The 15761-nt window shown below is 39.2% G+C and overlaps 3 protein-coding genes across 4 annotated transcripts; 1 reads left to right on the top strand and 2 right to left on the bottom strand.

The window, feature by feature from the left end:
• Positions 1 to 108: 108 nt before the first annotated feature.
• Positions 109 to 3390, bottom strand: aarsd1 (alanyl-tRNA synthetase domain containing 1). The gene is made up of 12 exons (XM_030754374.1): positions 3266 to 3390; positions 2720 to 2848; positions 2406 to 2565; positions 2255 to 2312; positions 2018 to 2174; positions 1816 to 1932; positions 1601 to 1731; positions 1449 to 1515; positions 1187 to 1278; positions 687 to 741; positions 519 to 613; positions 109 to 437 (listed from the first exon to the last, which is right to left on the bottom strand). Exons 1-12 carry the CDS (start codon positions 3302 to 3304, stop codon positions 299 to 301), a joined length of 1239 nt encoding a protein of 412 aa, XP_030610234.1. The 5' UTR covers positions 3305 to 3390; the 3' UTR covers positions 109 to 298.
• Positions 3391 to 4369: 979 nt separating this feature from the next.
• ptges3l (prostaglandin E synthase 3 like) lies at positions 4370 to 6327 on the bottom strand. Its single transcript, XM_030754375.1, has 7 exons — positions 6134 to 6327; positions 5910 to 6023; positions 5722 to 5788; positions 5515 to 5613; positions 4955 to 5044; positions 4801 to 4863; positions 4370 to 4644 (listed from the first exon to the last, which is right to left on the bottom strand). The coding sequence occupies exons 1-7, from the start codon at positions 6166 to 6168 to the stop codon at positions 4636 to 4638; spliced, it is 477 nt and encodes a 158-aa protein (XP_030610235.1). The 5' UTR covers positions 6169 to 6327; the 3' UTR covers positions 4370 to 4635.
• A 1192-nt stretch (positions 6328 to 7519) lies between these two features.
• On the top strand, positions 7520 to 13672 carry kat7b (K(lysine) acetyltransferase 7b). 2 transcript variants are annotated; one of them, XR_004021507.1, is made up of 15 exons: positions 7520 to 7701; positions 8679 to 8829; positions 8919 to 9167; positions 9299 to 9381; positions 9833 to 9916; positions 10089 to 10187; positions 10279 to 10389; positions 10664 to 10855; positions 10949 to 11038; positions 11154 to 11294; positions 11393 to 11486; positions 11619 to 11765; positions 12376 to 12482; positions 12637 to 12813; positions 12931 to 13672. XR_004021507.1 is itself a non-coding variant. In XM_030755820.1 (14 exons), the coding sequence occupies exons 1-14, from the start codon at positions 7684 to 7686 to the stop codon at positions 12736 to 12738; spliced, it is 1668 nt and encodes a 555-aa protein (XP_030611680.1). In that variant the 5' UTR covers positions 7520 to 7683; the 3' UTR covers positions 12739 to 13672. The 2 variants fall into 2 exon arrangements, 1 of the variants encoding a protein (XP_030611680.1); XM_030755820.1 differs by having other exon boundaries at positions 12637 to 13672.
• Positions 13673 to 15761: the final 2089 nt, after the last annotated feature.

The raw sequence follows: 15761 nt of genomic DNA, 5'->3' as shown, positions 1-15761 counted from the left end.
ACAGATTGAGTTGCCTTTCAACTGAGTGCTTCATCATTCCGTCACTTAGAACAACAAAGACTGATTTCACAGATTCTGATTTTGAATTAATAAAGCCAGTACTTTACATTTAATATTCAAATATGTACAGCACATGTTGGGACAGATGTCAACTTATATACATTTTCTATTTGTAATCTAATACACCATTTAGAGGTTACTGCAGATTATGGATATTTAAGGCAGCCAGGTAAGCTAACCTTAATGTTCCCTTTTTGGAAATATATATATAAAAAAAAAAATTCTTTCTCCTGAAAATTCATTCTTCCTGTGAGCTGGGATTCTTGCAGCGCTGCTTCAGTAAAGCCTCCACGTCTCCTCTCCGTGCCAGGCTGTTGGCTTTGCCTTGGAATCGCCCATTCTTCCCTGCTCCCTTTCCCTGAAGCAACTCTAACATCCTAGGAAGCAAACAGAGAGATACATTACCTACATTTAGATTTTAACTAAAAAACTAAATAAACATGATGTTCCGCTCTTACTGTGGTCCCAGCTCAGTCACTAGTTCACTGGGTCCAGCCAGGAGAAACAAACCAGGTCCCTTTTCTTCTCCAACAGTCAGGAAAACCAGCGTTTCCTAGAACCAGAACACTGTAAAAAATACTGAACAGCTAATGACTAGATGTAAAGCAGTCATGTTATGATCTTACCTCAGTGTTTATTTCATTGGCAATGATATTCATAAACTCATTGTCACCCTCTTTTCTGTAGGAAGAACAAGAACACATTTTGTTATTGAAATACTCACACTGATGCTAAAATGGGACCAGGCTGTAAAGAATGAGTCATTACTGAGGGGTCTTTTTTTAAATAGTTAACATCAAGAGGAGCCAGTTGAGGTGACTCGGGCATCTGACTAGGATGCCTCCTGGGCGCCTCTTGAGTGAGGTGTTTCGGGCATGTCCCACCGGGAGGAGGCCCCGGGGCAGATCCAGGACACACTGGAGAGATTACATCTCTCGGCTGGCCTGGGAACGCCTTGGGGTCCCTCCGGATGAGCTGGTGGAGGTGGCTAGAGAGAGGGAAACCTGGGCTTCTTTGCTTAGGCTGCTGCCCCCGTGACTCCGGCTCCGGATAAACGGAAGAGAACGGATGGATAGATGGAACATCGGTATAATATATAATGTTATTTCTAAGTGGAACTTCTTACTTGTGCAAGGTGAAGAAGCTGCCTTTGTGAGGATCATTCTTAAAGCTCTGAGCGATGAGGACCGCCATATCTCGAAGCAGGCTCAGGTTAGTCTGCCAAAGACAGTTTTGTAGTGGATGAGTGAATGAACAACAAATATCTTATGCCAAAGTATATTTAAAACAATGAAGAATTATAACATTACTAATTGATTATTATACCATTTTATTTCCTGCAAAGTTGTCAAACACTCATCTAGAAAGAAATGAAGAATTCCTCTTACTTTCTGCAGCAGCTTAACAGACTTCTGCAACTTGTCGACTGCCTCGACGTGCTCATCTGGTCCCGTCCTGTTGAAAAACAACCAAAAGACTTTTTCATTTCAGGTTTCTGAATGATTTTAAGTTCATTTGACTATTCAGATTCCTAACTCACTTTAGAAGTGACACCAGCGAACGCTCTGTGTTGTAGCTTTTCTCTGCGTATTTAAGTACCCTGTTTCCTGCCAGGAAAATCAGGTTGGTTTTGTTTTTCTTTCCCTTCTCAGTTCCCAGTAGCTTTATTACCTAAAATTCAAACAGAAATTAATTAGACCAAAACTATTAATGTCACCAACCATGCTTATAACAGTGAATATGCTCAAGTAATACCTGTAAGTGACTGAGGTTAGACACATGGGTTCCACAGCACATGTTGGCATCGATGCCCTCTATATCAATGATCCGAATGGGCCCTGCGTGGTCCTCTGGCAGCCCTCGACTTCTCACCTGGTTTGTAGAAACACATATTGTGTAATACGCTAAAGACACAGCAAGAGGTCTGTTTTAGAAACAGTAAGTGTGACATCGGTACCTTCTCCACAGCAGGGTCATCTATAGAGAGAAGCTGAACCATGACAGGAATGCGAGCCATGATCTTCTCATTTACAGTTTCTTCCAGTTCCTGAAGCTGGCCAGGTTTCACGCAGGGTGTGTCCAGCTCAATGGTGCTTCTTTGACGACCCAGTTCCCTGATAAAAACCCAGAAAAGAAGTAAGCCTATAAAGGCTTAGTGGCTACAGGGAAAGGAACGTGCGCAGTGGTGAAGTACCATGATGTGGTCTTATATCCAAACATTGTGTCTGCCAAAGCTGTGATCAAATGCTGACCTAAGGGTCAAGAAGAAAGCAATCATGGCTTAGAAGAAATAGGTGATATAAATGTATGATGGTATCCTTTCCCATGTGTGTAGCAGTTATTACCCGAGTGTTGCTGCATGTGATCAAATCTCCTCTCCCAGTCTACCTTTACGTGAACCTCCTGGCCCACCTCCAGAGGGGAGGCCACAAAATGCAGGGCGTCTGGTCCCTGTCTTGTCACCCTTAAAACTGGAACATCTCCAATGAATCCATGGTCATCTGGCTGCAGGAGGACAGCGTAAAACATGCAAATTTTGCAAAAAAACATATAGTACAACATTAACATAAACATTTGCAGTAATCTCTGAGAGGGCATGTTTGATGCACAAATTTAAGTAACGGTGTCAGAACTTCAAGAAGAAAAAAGAAAACCTTACCTGGCCACCTCCCTCGGGAAATAAGATGGTATCTTGGAGCTTGACATGGAAGCCTTTGGTAGTTTCTTTCTTTCCATTTACTTCTTGTTTTAGTTCCGCAGGGCAGCAGGAAACCACAGAGGTAACAAACTGGAAGGAGACCAGTGGAATTAAATCGTGTTATATAAAAGTTACAACCAGAAACATTATAGGCTTCTAAAAGGACTCTGCTACGACCTGCTAACCGGCACGCAGCTGTTAACGTGGGTGTGGGATTTCAGTCTTATGCAAAACTTTCTAAAGGTTTGGCTTTGTACATGAAAAAAAACGTTATAACTAGTAAAAAAAGATTGAATTCACCCCGCTGAAGGAGAAAATTAATATGAGCTGATGTGAAGCGTGCGGAAAATAATATATATATGGAATTATGAAACGTGTGCAGCCTTTGCTCTCGCTAGAGGTAGCTAGCTGGTGCATCACTTAGCAGCAGTTCTGCTAATCAGTTCTGCACCGAATTGCTCCTTAAGCAAAGGGAGGTCTGTTGCACGCCATTAAACAGCTTCGTACCTCTTTCATATAGCAGTCTCTTTGACACTGAAAAGCCATTCTGTGCTGTTTTTGAGGAAAAACTGCGCCGGCCGGTAGCACGAGCACAGATAAATGAAACTCACAGCTGTCAGCTTACGTCAACGGGTACCAACATAGTCCAAACTTAAGGACTTCGACATTTTTTTATTAAACGTGAAAGAAATCCCACAATTATTTTTTTGCATCTTTTTTTTTTAAATAAAAAACTGTCGAATTCTTGTAAGTACAGTTTTTTTAATAGGATAAACAGGGAAAATTTCAGGATAGGCTCTATAAATCCTTATATATATAAACTGAATTCCGAAAAAATTGGGACACTATAAAATGTAAATAAAAACAGAACGCAATGATTTGCAAATCTCATAAACCCATATTTTATTCACAATAAAACAGAGAAAATGTGGAATATTTAAACCAAGAAAATATACGATTTATGAAAAATATTAGCTCATTTTGAATTTGATGGCAGCAACATGTCTCAGAAAAAGTTGGGAGGGGCAACAAAAGAATGGAAAAGTAAGTGTTACTGAAAAGAAGCAGTTTGAGGAACATTTTGCAACTAATTATGTTAACTGTTAACAGGTCAGTAACAGGAGTGGTTATGAAAAAGCATCTCAAAGAGGCAGAGTTTCTCAGGAGTGAAGATGGGCAGAGGTTCACCAATCTGCCTCTACAAACTGTGGAAACATTTCAGAATAATGTTCCTGAAGGTAAAATTGTGGAGACTTTGAATATCTCATTATCTACAGAGCATAATATCATCAAAAGATTCAAAGTATCTGGAGAAATCTGTGCCAGGCTGAAAATCAATACTGGATGTTTAACTAATGTCATTATTAGTGAATATTAATTATAAATGATAGTGTGTAGTTATTCATAGGAGCATACCTTTATCCTGCTGCTTTTTTTTTTGTAATGAGTTAGTATAAGATGATATATTGCATAACCTAAAGGATAGTGTATGACACAAGTCTCAAACATACTCAAACAAATTTTTAAAATTGTATTATAAAAATTGGTAACTTTTGGTCTTGATGCTACCTTACTGCCATCTTCTGGAGATACGGAAACAACCACATCCTCTAACCCCAGTTCATTTATCCAGCGTTATTACAAGCGACATAACACCAGTTTTTGCCTGCTAAAACTTACTTTTATTAACACCAACACACCAGTGTACAGTGACAGCGGTAAATAATCTCATACAAAATATCTTAAATGTAAAAACAGCATTTTGTACAGTAGCACATTCATTTTTAGCATATATTACAAGCTGCAGCAAACAAAGTGTTGTCCTCGAGATCCTGAGCTGTACATTTATAGCAGCCTCCACCACAGATGATAACGTATCAGTCAGACTGTGGAGAGAAAAATGGATCAATGGTCAGTCTCCACATTTAAATGATCAATTTAAGTTATGTGTTTTCAGTCTGCATTTCTTTTAGAATATTTAAATATAGACTATTGCACAAGTAATTCCTAATATTAGATTGTATGCTCCTCACTGCACTTACATCACTAAGATCCCCCATATCTGGAGCTTCTCCTTTGTTACTGGTAGCCATCTCTCGGATCATCTGTAGAAGGAAAGCCATGCATAGTACATGGGATTGGAAGCAATTTGGGGATTTAGGTGATCTTATTACTGAGAGCACTGAATTCACTCACATCCACGTATTGGTCATATTCCTCCTTTCCGTCATCTTCTTCATGCTCCCAGTCCCTCCAGTTATCAAAGTCCACAGAAATCCAACTAGGCTGTGGAATGAAGAGAAAACATGATTTGAGGTATTGTTTACAAAAAGTAAACTTCAGCAGGAATACAGCAGCATCCTACTCCACACATTTGTTGGTGGGTTAATTTTACTGCTCTCAGGCACTCTTATCTCTTATCTTTACAAATATCATGTTGGAAAATCAAGGTGCTTATTTAAGGCTAAAGTGTGCCAAGACTTTTTTTTTTTTTTAATCGCTTGATTGTTTAGTGTATAGTGAGAACATTTATTATTGGGAACAATTACATTTATTTCTAGAATAAATTACAAGCTACCTTCAGTCTCATAAAAACAATGTGAACGTGTGACAAGCAGTTCTAATTAACCTGAGCAAATACTTTATGATTGAGAATACCTTGTTACTGATCAGTTTAAACACACACACACACACACACACACACACACACACACACATACACACACACACACACACACACACACACACACGCTTACTTTAGCTGGATCTTTCTGAAGACGGGGCCAGGCGCAATCAGGTTTCAGCTTCCTTAGCAAGACATTGATGGTGCGGTCATAGACTCTTTCTCTGGAGTCCTTTAAAGTGATGACAAGATTAAGAAGCATTTAACACCCCCAACCATCTGGACATTGAAGAATAAAGCATATAAACTGTCTCATATGTTCATAAATGTGGATGCTTACATAGATCTGGACTTTGTCGTAGAAGTGCAGCTCATTGTAGTACACGTCATCTGTTTCATTTTTGCAGCTGTCGTAGAGACGTAACAGTGCAGTCAGAGAAACCTTTACAGATATTTTCTACACTGACACGTGACAAGCACAGACATCAAGGCAGGGAATTTAATAACAGAATTCCCCTAAAAACTCACCACAAAATCATTTTGTCTGGCTGAATATCAACTTGGACATCTTTAGGTCTCTGAACCATGAAGTTGACGGTGACATATTTCTTTCTGTCAAACCACAGTGCATGTGCTGGCTTGCTGTTAAAACACAAATAAGCTGCTGATGAGTTCGATGTGAAACCTCTTCACAATCAACAAAAAAATAGGAAAAAAAAACACTACTGCTTAAAGAGTCTGGCAGCACTTACCTCTCCTCTGGTCTGACAATTTTGGGTTTGTTCATTGTTGTTCTTTAAAAAAAAAAAAAACTAAATGAGAAGTTGCTTTATTATTCCACGTGTCCCTTTGGCTTAGCTGTGTGCTCTAATGCAATGTTCAGGCCCTGGAAGCTATATATAGAAGGGTTGGTATCAGCTGCTGGGAGACTTGCCTGCCACAGCCCCTTCCCTGCCCTTTATAGTCTGACAGTGGAACATTCAAGAAAACAGATGCATTTTCTGGGTTCTCCAGTACTTCACCCTCCCCTAATTGGGTGCTTAAGAGGGTGGGGGTGGGGGGCAGGGAGAATCAAAATAGAGAAACAAAACAGTGGGACACCTACAAATGTTGAAACCCATTTTGTAACCCATTTTTTTTTGCACTCAGGCACATGTTGGCAAAACATTTTGTGAGGGAAAGCACTGAAACTTTGATCAGTTTGGACAAAATCTGGATACGCTGATAATTGTAAGATTCATTTTGATGAATTCATGAATCACTTACCTACGTAGAAAGATGTGATAAATAGATATGATAAAGATAAGCTATACTTTATTTACCCAAACAGTTATAAAATTCCTGTGTTAGAGCAGCTAAAACATCAACTGTAAACAAAATAGTTTAAAATGAAGTAGAATATCTCAATAAATACCGCAGGGGTGGCAGTGACGATCAGTGGGGAGCAGCGTGAAGCGGTAGGGAGGGGTAACTCCTGCCCCTCCACAACCGTGTCCCACAGGTGCCAAGGCTCAGCAAGAAATAGGCCCAGTCCCAGCTGTCCACACACGCACACAAGTAAGTTAACATCTTAATAAAATACAGTATAACAATATGTTAAAGCTGAATATAACCAAACATGATACTTGATACTTCTTCTTTTGTCCAGTTTCCTCACATATTTTAAGGACACACTGCACATCATGCTGAGATACAGCAAGTTTGTGCCTAATATCTCTTTGGAAATTACCTCATTGTTGCAAAAATTCTATTTTATGCCTGTCAAACTGTGTTATCTTTGGCATTTTTCATAGCTTTAACAAAAGACATAGGGAAAATGATGTGTTTTTGAGACAGGCTGCTGGTGACAACGTGCCTAAAACACAATCAATCCAACAATCAATAAACTGACGGTAAAAATACTGAAATGAAATGCCTTTTACACAGAAAAAGTTTAAAGAATATATATAGAGAGACCTGCGTGACTATCTTATTTTTTAAACAAAAAAGATAAAAAAGAAAGCAATACACTGGAGGAAAGGGAGAAAACACACTTTGGGTTTTAAGTAAATTTAGTGATAGACTTTTAGTCAGATAACCACTATATATATATAATTATAGCCGGAAGTCGCCCCCTGCTGGCCCGGAGACGACCGGAAATTGATTTCTTCGCTCTGTCTGAGCGAGGAATGCGGCGCCAGGGACCTAGTAACGCTGTGTACATATAAACTAATACAATTTTAAAAATAAAACCAATTAACAGTTTATTTTACTTAACGTTTACTCGGGGTTACAACGTGAAGTAGTAGCCATCAAGAGGAACATGCCTCGAAGAAGACAGGTAAGAGTACATGTAGGTCGCACAAGAGGGTAACGTTAGCCGAGTTAGCGCTAACGATTAACCAGAAGGTTCCACCATATTCCATTCAATAATGTGACAATTTAACGCGCTAAAACAAGGCGTTATTGTTAGTAGATCAGTCTGTCAAACATACTGATTTTTAACTGCATCGTCACATTTACCTTTCGTCAACATTTTCCTCTAATGCTCGAGCACGTTTAACCACAGTGGACAGCAAAAATCAGCCAAGAAGAAGCTAGAACTTTTACCTCACGTCTAAAATGAAATGTAACGGCGCTATGTATGTCAGCTTTGTCCTACGACTGCAAATTTAATAGTGCAGCTGAAATCTCTGTGTGTTAGTGCAGCGTTGTGCCACATCGGCTGCATGGGAAAAAAAACCAACAAAACAGGAGCACAGCTAACCATCAATACTAAGCTAACAACAATAACAGGTTGATGTGCTAAGCAGTCTGGTTACTACACCTGTGACAGTATTTGACCAATTTTCAGTACTAGCGGTGGCGGAATATATTAATTCAGTAGTAGAAAGACGTAACTGGTAAGAGCTGTTTAACCTTTTAATTTAAAAACAAAAAAAGCTAATGGCGAGCTATCAGCTGATTGTAGCTTTTCAGAAAGCACGAGTTAGCTTGATTAAAGAAATTAACCCCACAAACAGCGCATTTACAGTGTTACTTCAAATATGCTTTTGACTTTCTGGACTTATGAATTAAATGTATGGTTGTAGTTCGAATGCTGCAGTTGTGTCTGATTTACAGAAGAAGTGCAGCAGAGGTTTCTGTCACATGAAGTTAAATGGTTAAAACTCTAGAACAACTTATTAATTTGACTGATGCATTTTGGCTTGTGGTCATCATCAGGGCTATCCATATTAGGTTTTTTGGGGTTTTTTGGCGCCATGATTACAGTATTTTGTATTGTTTGTCTTTCATTTTGGTTTGTTCCCGTGACAGAGACACATGGCTGGGAGTGGTTCAGATGGAACTGAAGACTCTGACTCCTCTGCTGAAAGAGAACAGACCAATAGCTCAGAAAGTGAAGGGAATGTGCCCAAGAGACAGCGCCTCACCAGAGCCTCTACTCGCCTTAGCCAAAGCTCCCAGGGTTGGATACACAGCCTGTAATTTAAAGCTTCTACAGTGTTCTTTAAATCGGCTATAAAATGACAATGGTGCTTTTTTTTTTTCACTCAGATACTCAGGACTTGAAGCGAGCGGCGGATCATGATGAATCTCCACCGCTGACACCCACGGGGAATGCGCCTTCCTCTGAATCGGAGTTGGACATCTCCAGTCCCAACGCTTCTCATGATGAGAGCCAGACCAAGGACCAAACCAACAGAGACTCGGATAAAGATCTCTCCCACCGACCCAAACGGCGCCGTTGCCATGAAACTTATAATTTCAACATGAAATGTCCAACCCCGGGGTGTAATTCCCTTGGTAAAATATATTTTTGTATAGGCATCAAAAGGATCACTGATTGCTTAAACACATGCATTATAACTTATCAGCAGATTTTATAGTATGTATAATATTTAATATAGTTTGCTTATTTTTCTCTCAATTCTCAGGTCATCTCACAGGAAAGCATGAACGCCATTTTGCTGTATCAGGCTGTCCTCTTTACCACAATCTTTCTGCCGATGAGTGCAAGGTGAGTCTTAAAACACCTGTGATATTTCTTTCTTTTAGTTAAATTTCTGATGATACACCTAAGCTGGCTGTCCACAATATTTTACATTATCAGTAACTAATATTATGTATTGTTATGTATACAGTACTTAACCCTCAAACCTGATACATTTGACAGCAACTGTTCATGAATGTTTTTGGCACGTGCTTTAATCGTAATAACAAACATTTTCAGCTGTAGCACAAGTAGAAAATGTCTGTTACTATCTCTAAAACAGCCATAAGTAATACACTTCATCACTTAAGCAGACACGTGCCCAGAACTAATGTTGCAGCGCTAATGTCACTAATGTTGCAGGCTGAAATGGCTGGTATAAATATTTGGCAGCTTGAGCTGCATCTAAACCCTGTATCTGAGAGAGAGTGTGAGACAGAGCAGAGTCTGTAATCCATGCTTTATTTTCTGTTGCCAGGTAAAAGCCATCAGCCGTGAGAAACAAGAAGAGGAGGTAAAGACGCAGGAAGACAGCAACTCACGCCACACAACTCGTCACCAGGTAGTCTGCTTTAGAAATGATGGGCATTGCATCGAATGTTACGTAAAGCTGTTTACAGCGTTGTTTAATGAGGTCATTAATATGGATAATTGTCTGTTTATTAATTTAACTGTTGGTAATTTCTCATGCTGGGAAAGTGAATCTGTTATTTATCCTTTTTTTTTTTTTAAAGACACCAACATCAAAACAGATTAGATACAAAGAACAAGTGGCTGAGATGAGGAAGGGGCGAAACTCTGGCCTGCAGAAGGAGCAGAAAGAAAAGCATGTGGTACATCACCAGCACTCTGTTCTAAAGCTTATTCCACCACATAGCTGCTATGTTTCTTCATCTCTTGTTTGCCTTTCCTCGTGGCCTTCAGGAGCATCGGCAGACGCATGGCAACACCAGAGAGCCTCTGCTGGAGAACATCACCAGTGAATATGACCTGGAGTTGTTCAGGAAAGCACAGGCCCGAGCATCTGAAGATCTGGTAATGAGGACTTTCATATCAACATCAGTGTCACACTTTTTTTTTTAATTTAAATAAAAAGTAATGTAACAGGGGGAATGAAAGGCACCAGTTCCTTGGATTCTTCAGTTAAAGGGGGAAAGTACACCACAGATAGATGCTGCACTCATTTTCCTTTCATATAGTTTTAAAATGCTAGAAACAGTTGTTAAATTTTTTTTTTAAAGTGGAAGTGTGATAGCATTCCAATTTTTTGCTTTATAACCTCGTCACATCCTGTCTTCATCCCCTGCAGGAGAAGCTGCGTATCCAGGGTCAGATCACAGAGGGCAGTAACATGATAAAGACCATCTTGTTTGGTCGCTATGAGCTGGACACCTGGTACCACTCACCCTATCCTGAAGAGTATGCACGTCTGGGTCGTCTGTATGTCTGCGAATTTTGCCTCAAATACATGAAGAGCCAGACCATCCTCAGGCGACACATGGTGAGACAGACTATAATCTCAAGGCCACACTGACAAATCTTTACATTCTGAGTTTTTTGGAAATAACACTGACATGTAATATGCGTCTTTCAGGCCAAATGTGTGTGGAAGCATCCTCCAGGAGATGAGGTGTACAGAAAGGGGTCTATATCTGTGTTTGAAGTCGATGGCAAAAAGAACAAGGTAGGAGTCCTAGTTGGCAGGAGTATGGACACTTGACATTTCTTGTTTTTGACTCAAATAAATAAGCCACTTTTTTGTTTTTTTTTAAAGTAATCGATTGCCATATCATCCCCAGATCTACTGCCAAAACTTGTGTTTACTTGCCAAGCTTTTCCTGGACCACAAAACACTTTACTATGACGTGGAGCCTTTTCTCTTCTACGTCATGACTGAAGCTGACAACACCGGCTGCCATTTAGTGGGCTATTTTTCCAAGGTAAAGAACAAGAGAACCCTTTTTATCCTTGTAAGGGTTGAATTTACTTTCATAAACAGAAGCATCTAAAAAGTGTTTTTCCTTTTTATTACTTCAAGGAGAAGAATTCCTTCCTTAACTACAATGTATCCTGTATCCTGACAATGCCACAGTACATGAGACAGGGCTTTGGAAAGATGCTCATTGACTTCAGTATGTATATATCTACTCTTTCTTCTCTCAATTTAATACTTAAATGGTGTTTTAGTTTTTTTGCAGACCATAATGAAATACAGATCTGTCATTCTTCTTTTTAAAAGCCTGTATTTTGACTGTCCTGTTTAGGTTACCTGCTGTCAAAAGTTGAGGAGAAGGTGGGCTCACCAGAGAGACCTCTCTCTGATCTGGGCCTCATCAGTTACAGGAGTTACTGGAAGGAAGTATTACTTAGATACATGTACAACTTTCAAGGCAAGGAGATCTCCATCAAAGGTAAGTGAAAGCACAGACCCTATAATTTGGCTGCTTGGTTTGCTCTTTACTCTGTACTTTTGTTCTTGGACTGTTCTGCAGTAGTTTTTTACAATTGACAGTTTAAACTAATCTTAGTTTAGCTTATTCTGGCCAGAGATCATTTTCTTTCTAAAACAGGCCAGTTTAGCTTTCTTCCTCTTAGGTCACCCTCCCTTTAAGTCATGTTTCTTCCCATTGGCTGTCCGTGGAAATAGTAGATTTGAGGTGGTCAGGAGTGCCGTGCTCACAGTCAGAGCTGCGCGCCTCAGGTGACCCTGTTAAGGAAATCCCCTCTAACTGACATACAGAGCCAAGAGGAGAAAAAAAATGTTTAAAGCAGTCTGAAGCCTGAGCCTTTGGCTCATAGAGATTACTTGTACATTCACTGACCTTGTTATTTAAAACTGAATGATCATCCAGTATTTTTCAGATGAAATCTTTCACAGATAAAAGGGAGAGCATAATTAGTCTGCTTTAAAGCGTGAGGATGGAAAAGACTTAGACCAACTCAGGAAGATTGATGTATTTAATAAACTAGACAAACACACAAAAGAAATATTTACTGTTTTAATATTAATTTGCTGCGCAGAGATCAGTCAGGAAACTGCTGTCAATCCGGTGGACATTGTGAGCACTCTGCAGTCTCTTCAGATGCTGAAGTATTGGAAGGGAAAGCACTTGGTATTGAAGCGTCAGGTAAGCTGGCTCCTCACTGTCCGGGTTTTTTTGTTGTTATTTTTTTTGTATACTCTTGAAATATACTTCTAAAAGAGCGTGCAGTTAATAAATAATGCCGCACAAACTCATGTTATTCCACATCCCACTTTCCATCTTCTCGTTCTTGTCCCAGGACCTTATTGATGAGTGGAAAGCGAAGGAGATCAAACGAGGCAATAGCAACAAAACTATCGACCCAAGCTCGCTCAAATGGACCCCTCCCAAAGGGACATAAGCACTAAGAACCTCAGGCTACTGAAAACACTCGCCTCCAGCCTCACCAGCCACAAGTAGCCTAGACCTATGAACTGTCAGTAAAGATCAGTGTTTTTTTTTTTTTTTTTTCCTTTCGTCTTTTTACCGTCTGTTTCTTCTCGTCCTCGATGTGAAACTTTTTTTACTTTTTATATTTTACTCTCATTTATAGGCTAACCAGCGTACGTTCCAAGTCGAAGGATTTTTGTCAGCAACATTGTGAAACACGACTGTAGAGGATTTGTTTTCAAACTGCCTTTGTGTACTGAATGTTACACGACGAACGGTCCGGTGTGATGGATAACATTAATCTTAGATTAAAATAGATTCATTTGGCAGCATTTACAGGTTATCTTCATTTACTACGAGAAATGTGCTTTTTGACAATGGTAGTTGTTTTTTGGAATTAATACAGTAACTGTTAGCATGAATTGAAACTATGAGCAGGGTGTACTTTTAGTATGATTTACGGTAACATCGTCTTTGGTTGGTATAAAGTTGTATAGATTGTCATCATGTCTTTTTTTTTTTTTTCCCTAATTCCATTAATACAAGATTCTGATCCATTCCTCTGCTGAACCTGCCAAATAATAGGGAGGAAAAGAGATTTTTAATTTGCTGAGGATATTAAATAAAATGACACCACTATAAGGATGCACATAGAAATGAAACAACCTCAGGTTTTTATACTGATACAATCATACCTTGCTTGTATGGTTTCTCTGAAACACGGATCGCAGTGGTTTTTGCAGAACGATTTCCTTTGGGTAGAGATTCTGTAATAAACAGGAAACATTTTGAGTGGGACGGTCTTTGGCTTGTACTTTGAATCATAGCTGTTAAATGTGTATTAGCACTTTGATATTTTTAATATCAATAAAGCTGCCTTGATATTTTGAAATATCTGCGATTTACACGTGGTCTCTTGATGTTTTTATGCTTACCACCGCTGGAAATGCTTCGCCCCATCAGACCCACAAACGTCTCTCCTTTATTTCCTGAAAGAAATATGGGATGATTAAAAAATTGGTTCTGAATTATAGGCACGACTGGTTTTCCAAGACAGCTTCAGTATGGTAAGAGTTCAGCCACAATAAGGTCAGGCTACTCACGTCTTTTTACTTGAAATGGTTTCTTTGCATCTGTGAAGAAATAAAGTCATCTATTGTCATAAAACAGGATTTTTGATGTTTATTATGTAACATAAAAATGTTCCTAAGCAGCGGTAAGTTTCACGGCTACCTGAGCGTTTCCCCATGAGTCCGTAGAAGCGATGAGCTTTAGATCTTTTTATCAGACTGGCCACTGGGCTCGTCAGACTCGTCTGCAGTGAATCATCCTGCAAGTAAAAAACACTGATTTGACTGATATTTTATTGAGAATGCACTTTTTACACTACAGGCAAAAACATTTTATAATGCACTGCTCAATGAACGTTTTGGGCTGTTTTCTTTCCATGTAAGTCTTCTTTCAGACTAATGAAAACTAAGTAGAAATGAATTTGCATAATCAAACATAAACCCTCTGTAAAATATAAACGTGAAATCTAAAATGTCCATGACCATATTATTTCTGAAAACATGGCTTTCAACAGTGTTTTATGATTCATCCTTTATCTGAGCTTCTGGCAAATTATGGCACTGGCATGTTTTTTTAGATATGAGGCTATATTTGCCCTTTTAAACAAGAACATCCTGATGTCAGGAATCAGTAAGATCAATAAGTTTTAGGGTAAAATCTATTAGTAAAACTTGAATCCTCTTCACCTGCAGTGTCTCAGCTCAGTGCCTTGATATTTAAGGTTTATCCACCAATCAAGCCATCATTTAATAAAAAAGAAAAAAAAAAGTGCTTCTCACCTTCCACTCTTTCAGGAGTCCTCTCTGCTCTTCTGCACTACAAGAGAATCTCTGATAGGTTTGCACCAAAGCACAAAAAGTCACAACAACCAGCTGAATCTTCCATTTATCCATTTCTGTGTTCAAGGAGGAAAATTTCTGCTTCTACGTCTCTTTAATCAAAGATATTTTTCCAGACAAAGCTAATAATACATTACAGACGATGCTGGCAGGATGTGCTTCAGTATTATTTTGTCTGTCCCAACTGTATCCAGGGTGCCTTTATACCTCTAAACCCCTCCCCTCTCAACAGGATTATGCACTCGCCGTTATTGGATTTATTACAAGTTCCTAAATTGTCATATTGCAGTATTTCTAAAGGTTCAAGCTTTTAAATGATTTCCCTCATACTTTATAATCATTAAATGAGTTTAAATCAAAGATTAAATGAGTTATTCTTCATTTGTCACAATTGAACCTATAAGATTTCATCTAAAGATTTACAGGCAGGGTTCAATTCTGAGAAAAAATAAAACACCTCTTCAATATCAAATATTTACATTTGAGAAGATCACCTTTCATTTCCATTTTTATTAGATGTCTGGATCGTCGTTGGTCTAAAAATATTCTCCTCTTCCTCATTTGTGACCTTGTGATGTGCACATGCTTCTTTGATATTGCAGAGGAAGAGGGCAGGGCGCGCCGGCGTGTCGGGTCTTTGAGCGATGCTTTGTAAATATACCCGTCTACCTCGAAGCTTTTATTGGGTCGCCAGTTGACTTGGCGAATGTTTAGTTCTGAGCTTATTAAGCAGCAGAACGCAGCTGTGACCTCCACGGTCAAATAGACTGAAATAAATGTGAGCTGACTTATTAAGATTTAACAGACTGGAAGGTTGTGCGACGCACCTGATGGTCAGAAGTCACTCACAACAAGGTGATGGATGAAGTGCTGAAACAGACAGATGAAATTCAAGTGCAATGAAGAATGTGTGAATTGTGGTACATGACATTTGTGACCTCAGATGGAGAGAAAATGTTAACAATGTCAATATTTTCTAACTTTTCCATTAAGCGACATGTCAGTAGGGTGATTTATTTTCCATCTCCTGAGATAATTACACTGTTATTAAACCTTTTCATGATCTTTACTTACTTAGCCATTT

This window comes from Archocentrus centrarchus, chromosome 19, assembly GCF_007364275.1.
Source record: "Archocentrus centrarchus isolate MPI-CPG fArcCen1 chromosome 19, fArcCen1, whole genome shotgun sequence".
NCBI lineage: Eukaryota > Metazoa > Chordata > Actinopteri > Cichliformes > Cichlidae > Archocentrus > Archocentrus centrarchus.
Note: the sequence above shows the minus strand (reverse complement) of the source record. Positions and strands in the feature narration are given on the sequence as shown.

Coding starts and splice junctions, on each gene's coding strand:
- kat7b (XM_030755820.1), top strand. Junction 8,830..8,918: donor CCTTAGCCAAAGCTCCCAGG/GTTGGATACACA, acceptor TTTTTCACTCAG/ATACTCAGGACTTGAAGCGA. Junction 12,483..12,636: donor ACTTGGTATTGAAGCGTCAG/GTAAGCTGGCTC, acceptor TTCTTGTCCCAG/GACCTTATTGATGAGTGGAA.
- aarsd1 (XM_030754374.1), bottom strand. CDS start 3,304: ATGGCTTTTCAGTGTCAAAGAGACTGCTATATGAAAGAG. Junction 1,933..2,017: donor ATGACCCTGCTGTGGAGAAG/GTACCGATGTCA, acceptor TCTACAAACCAG/GTGAGAAGTCGAGGGCTGCC. Junction 438..518: donor GTGACTGAGCTGGGACCACA/GTAAGAGCGGAA, acceptor TTTGCTTCCTAG/GATGTTAGAGTTGCTTCAGG.
- ptges3l (XM_030754375.1), bottom strand. CDS start 6,168: ATGAACAAACCCAAAATTGTCAGACCAGAGGAGAG. Junction 5,789..5,909: donor CCAGACAAAATGATTTTGTG/GTGAGTTTTTAG, acceptor TCTCTACGACAG/CTGCAAAAATGAAACAGATG. Junction 4,864..4,954: donor AATATGACCAATACGTGGAT/GTGAGTGAATTC, acceptor TTCCTTCTACAG/ATGATCCGAGAGATGGCTAC.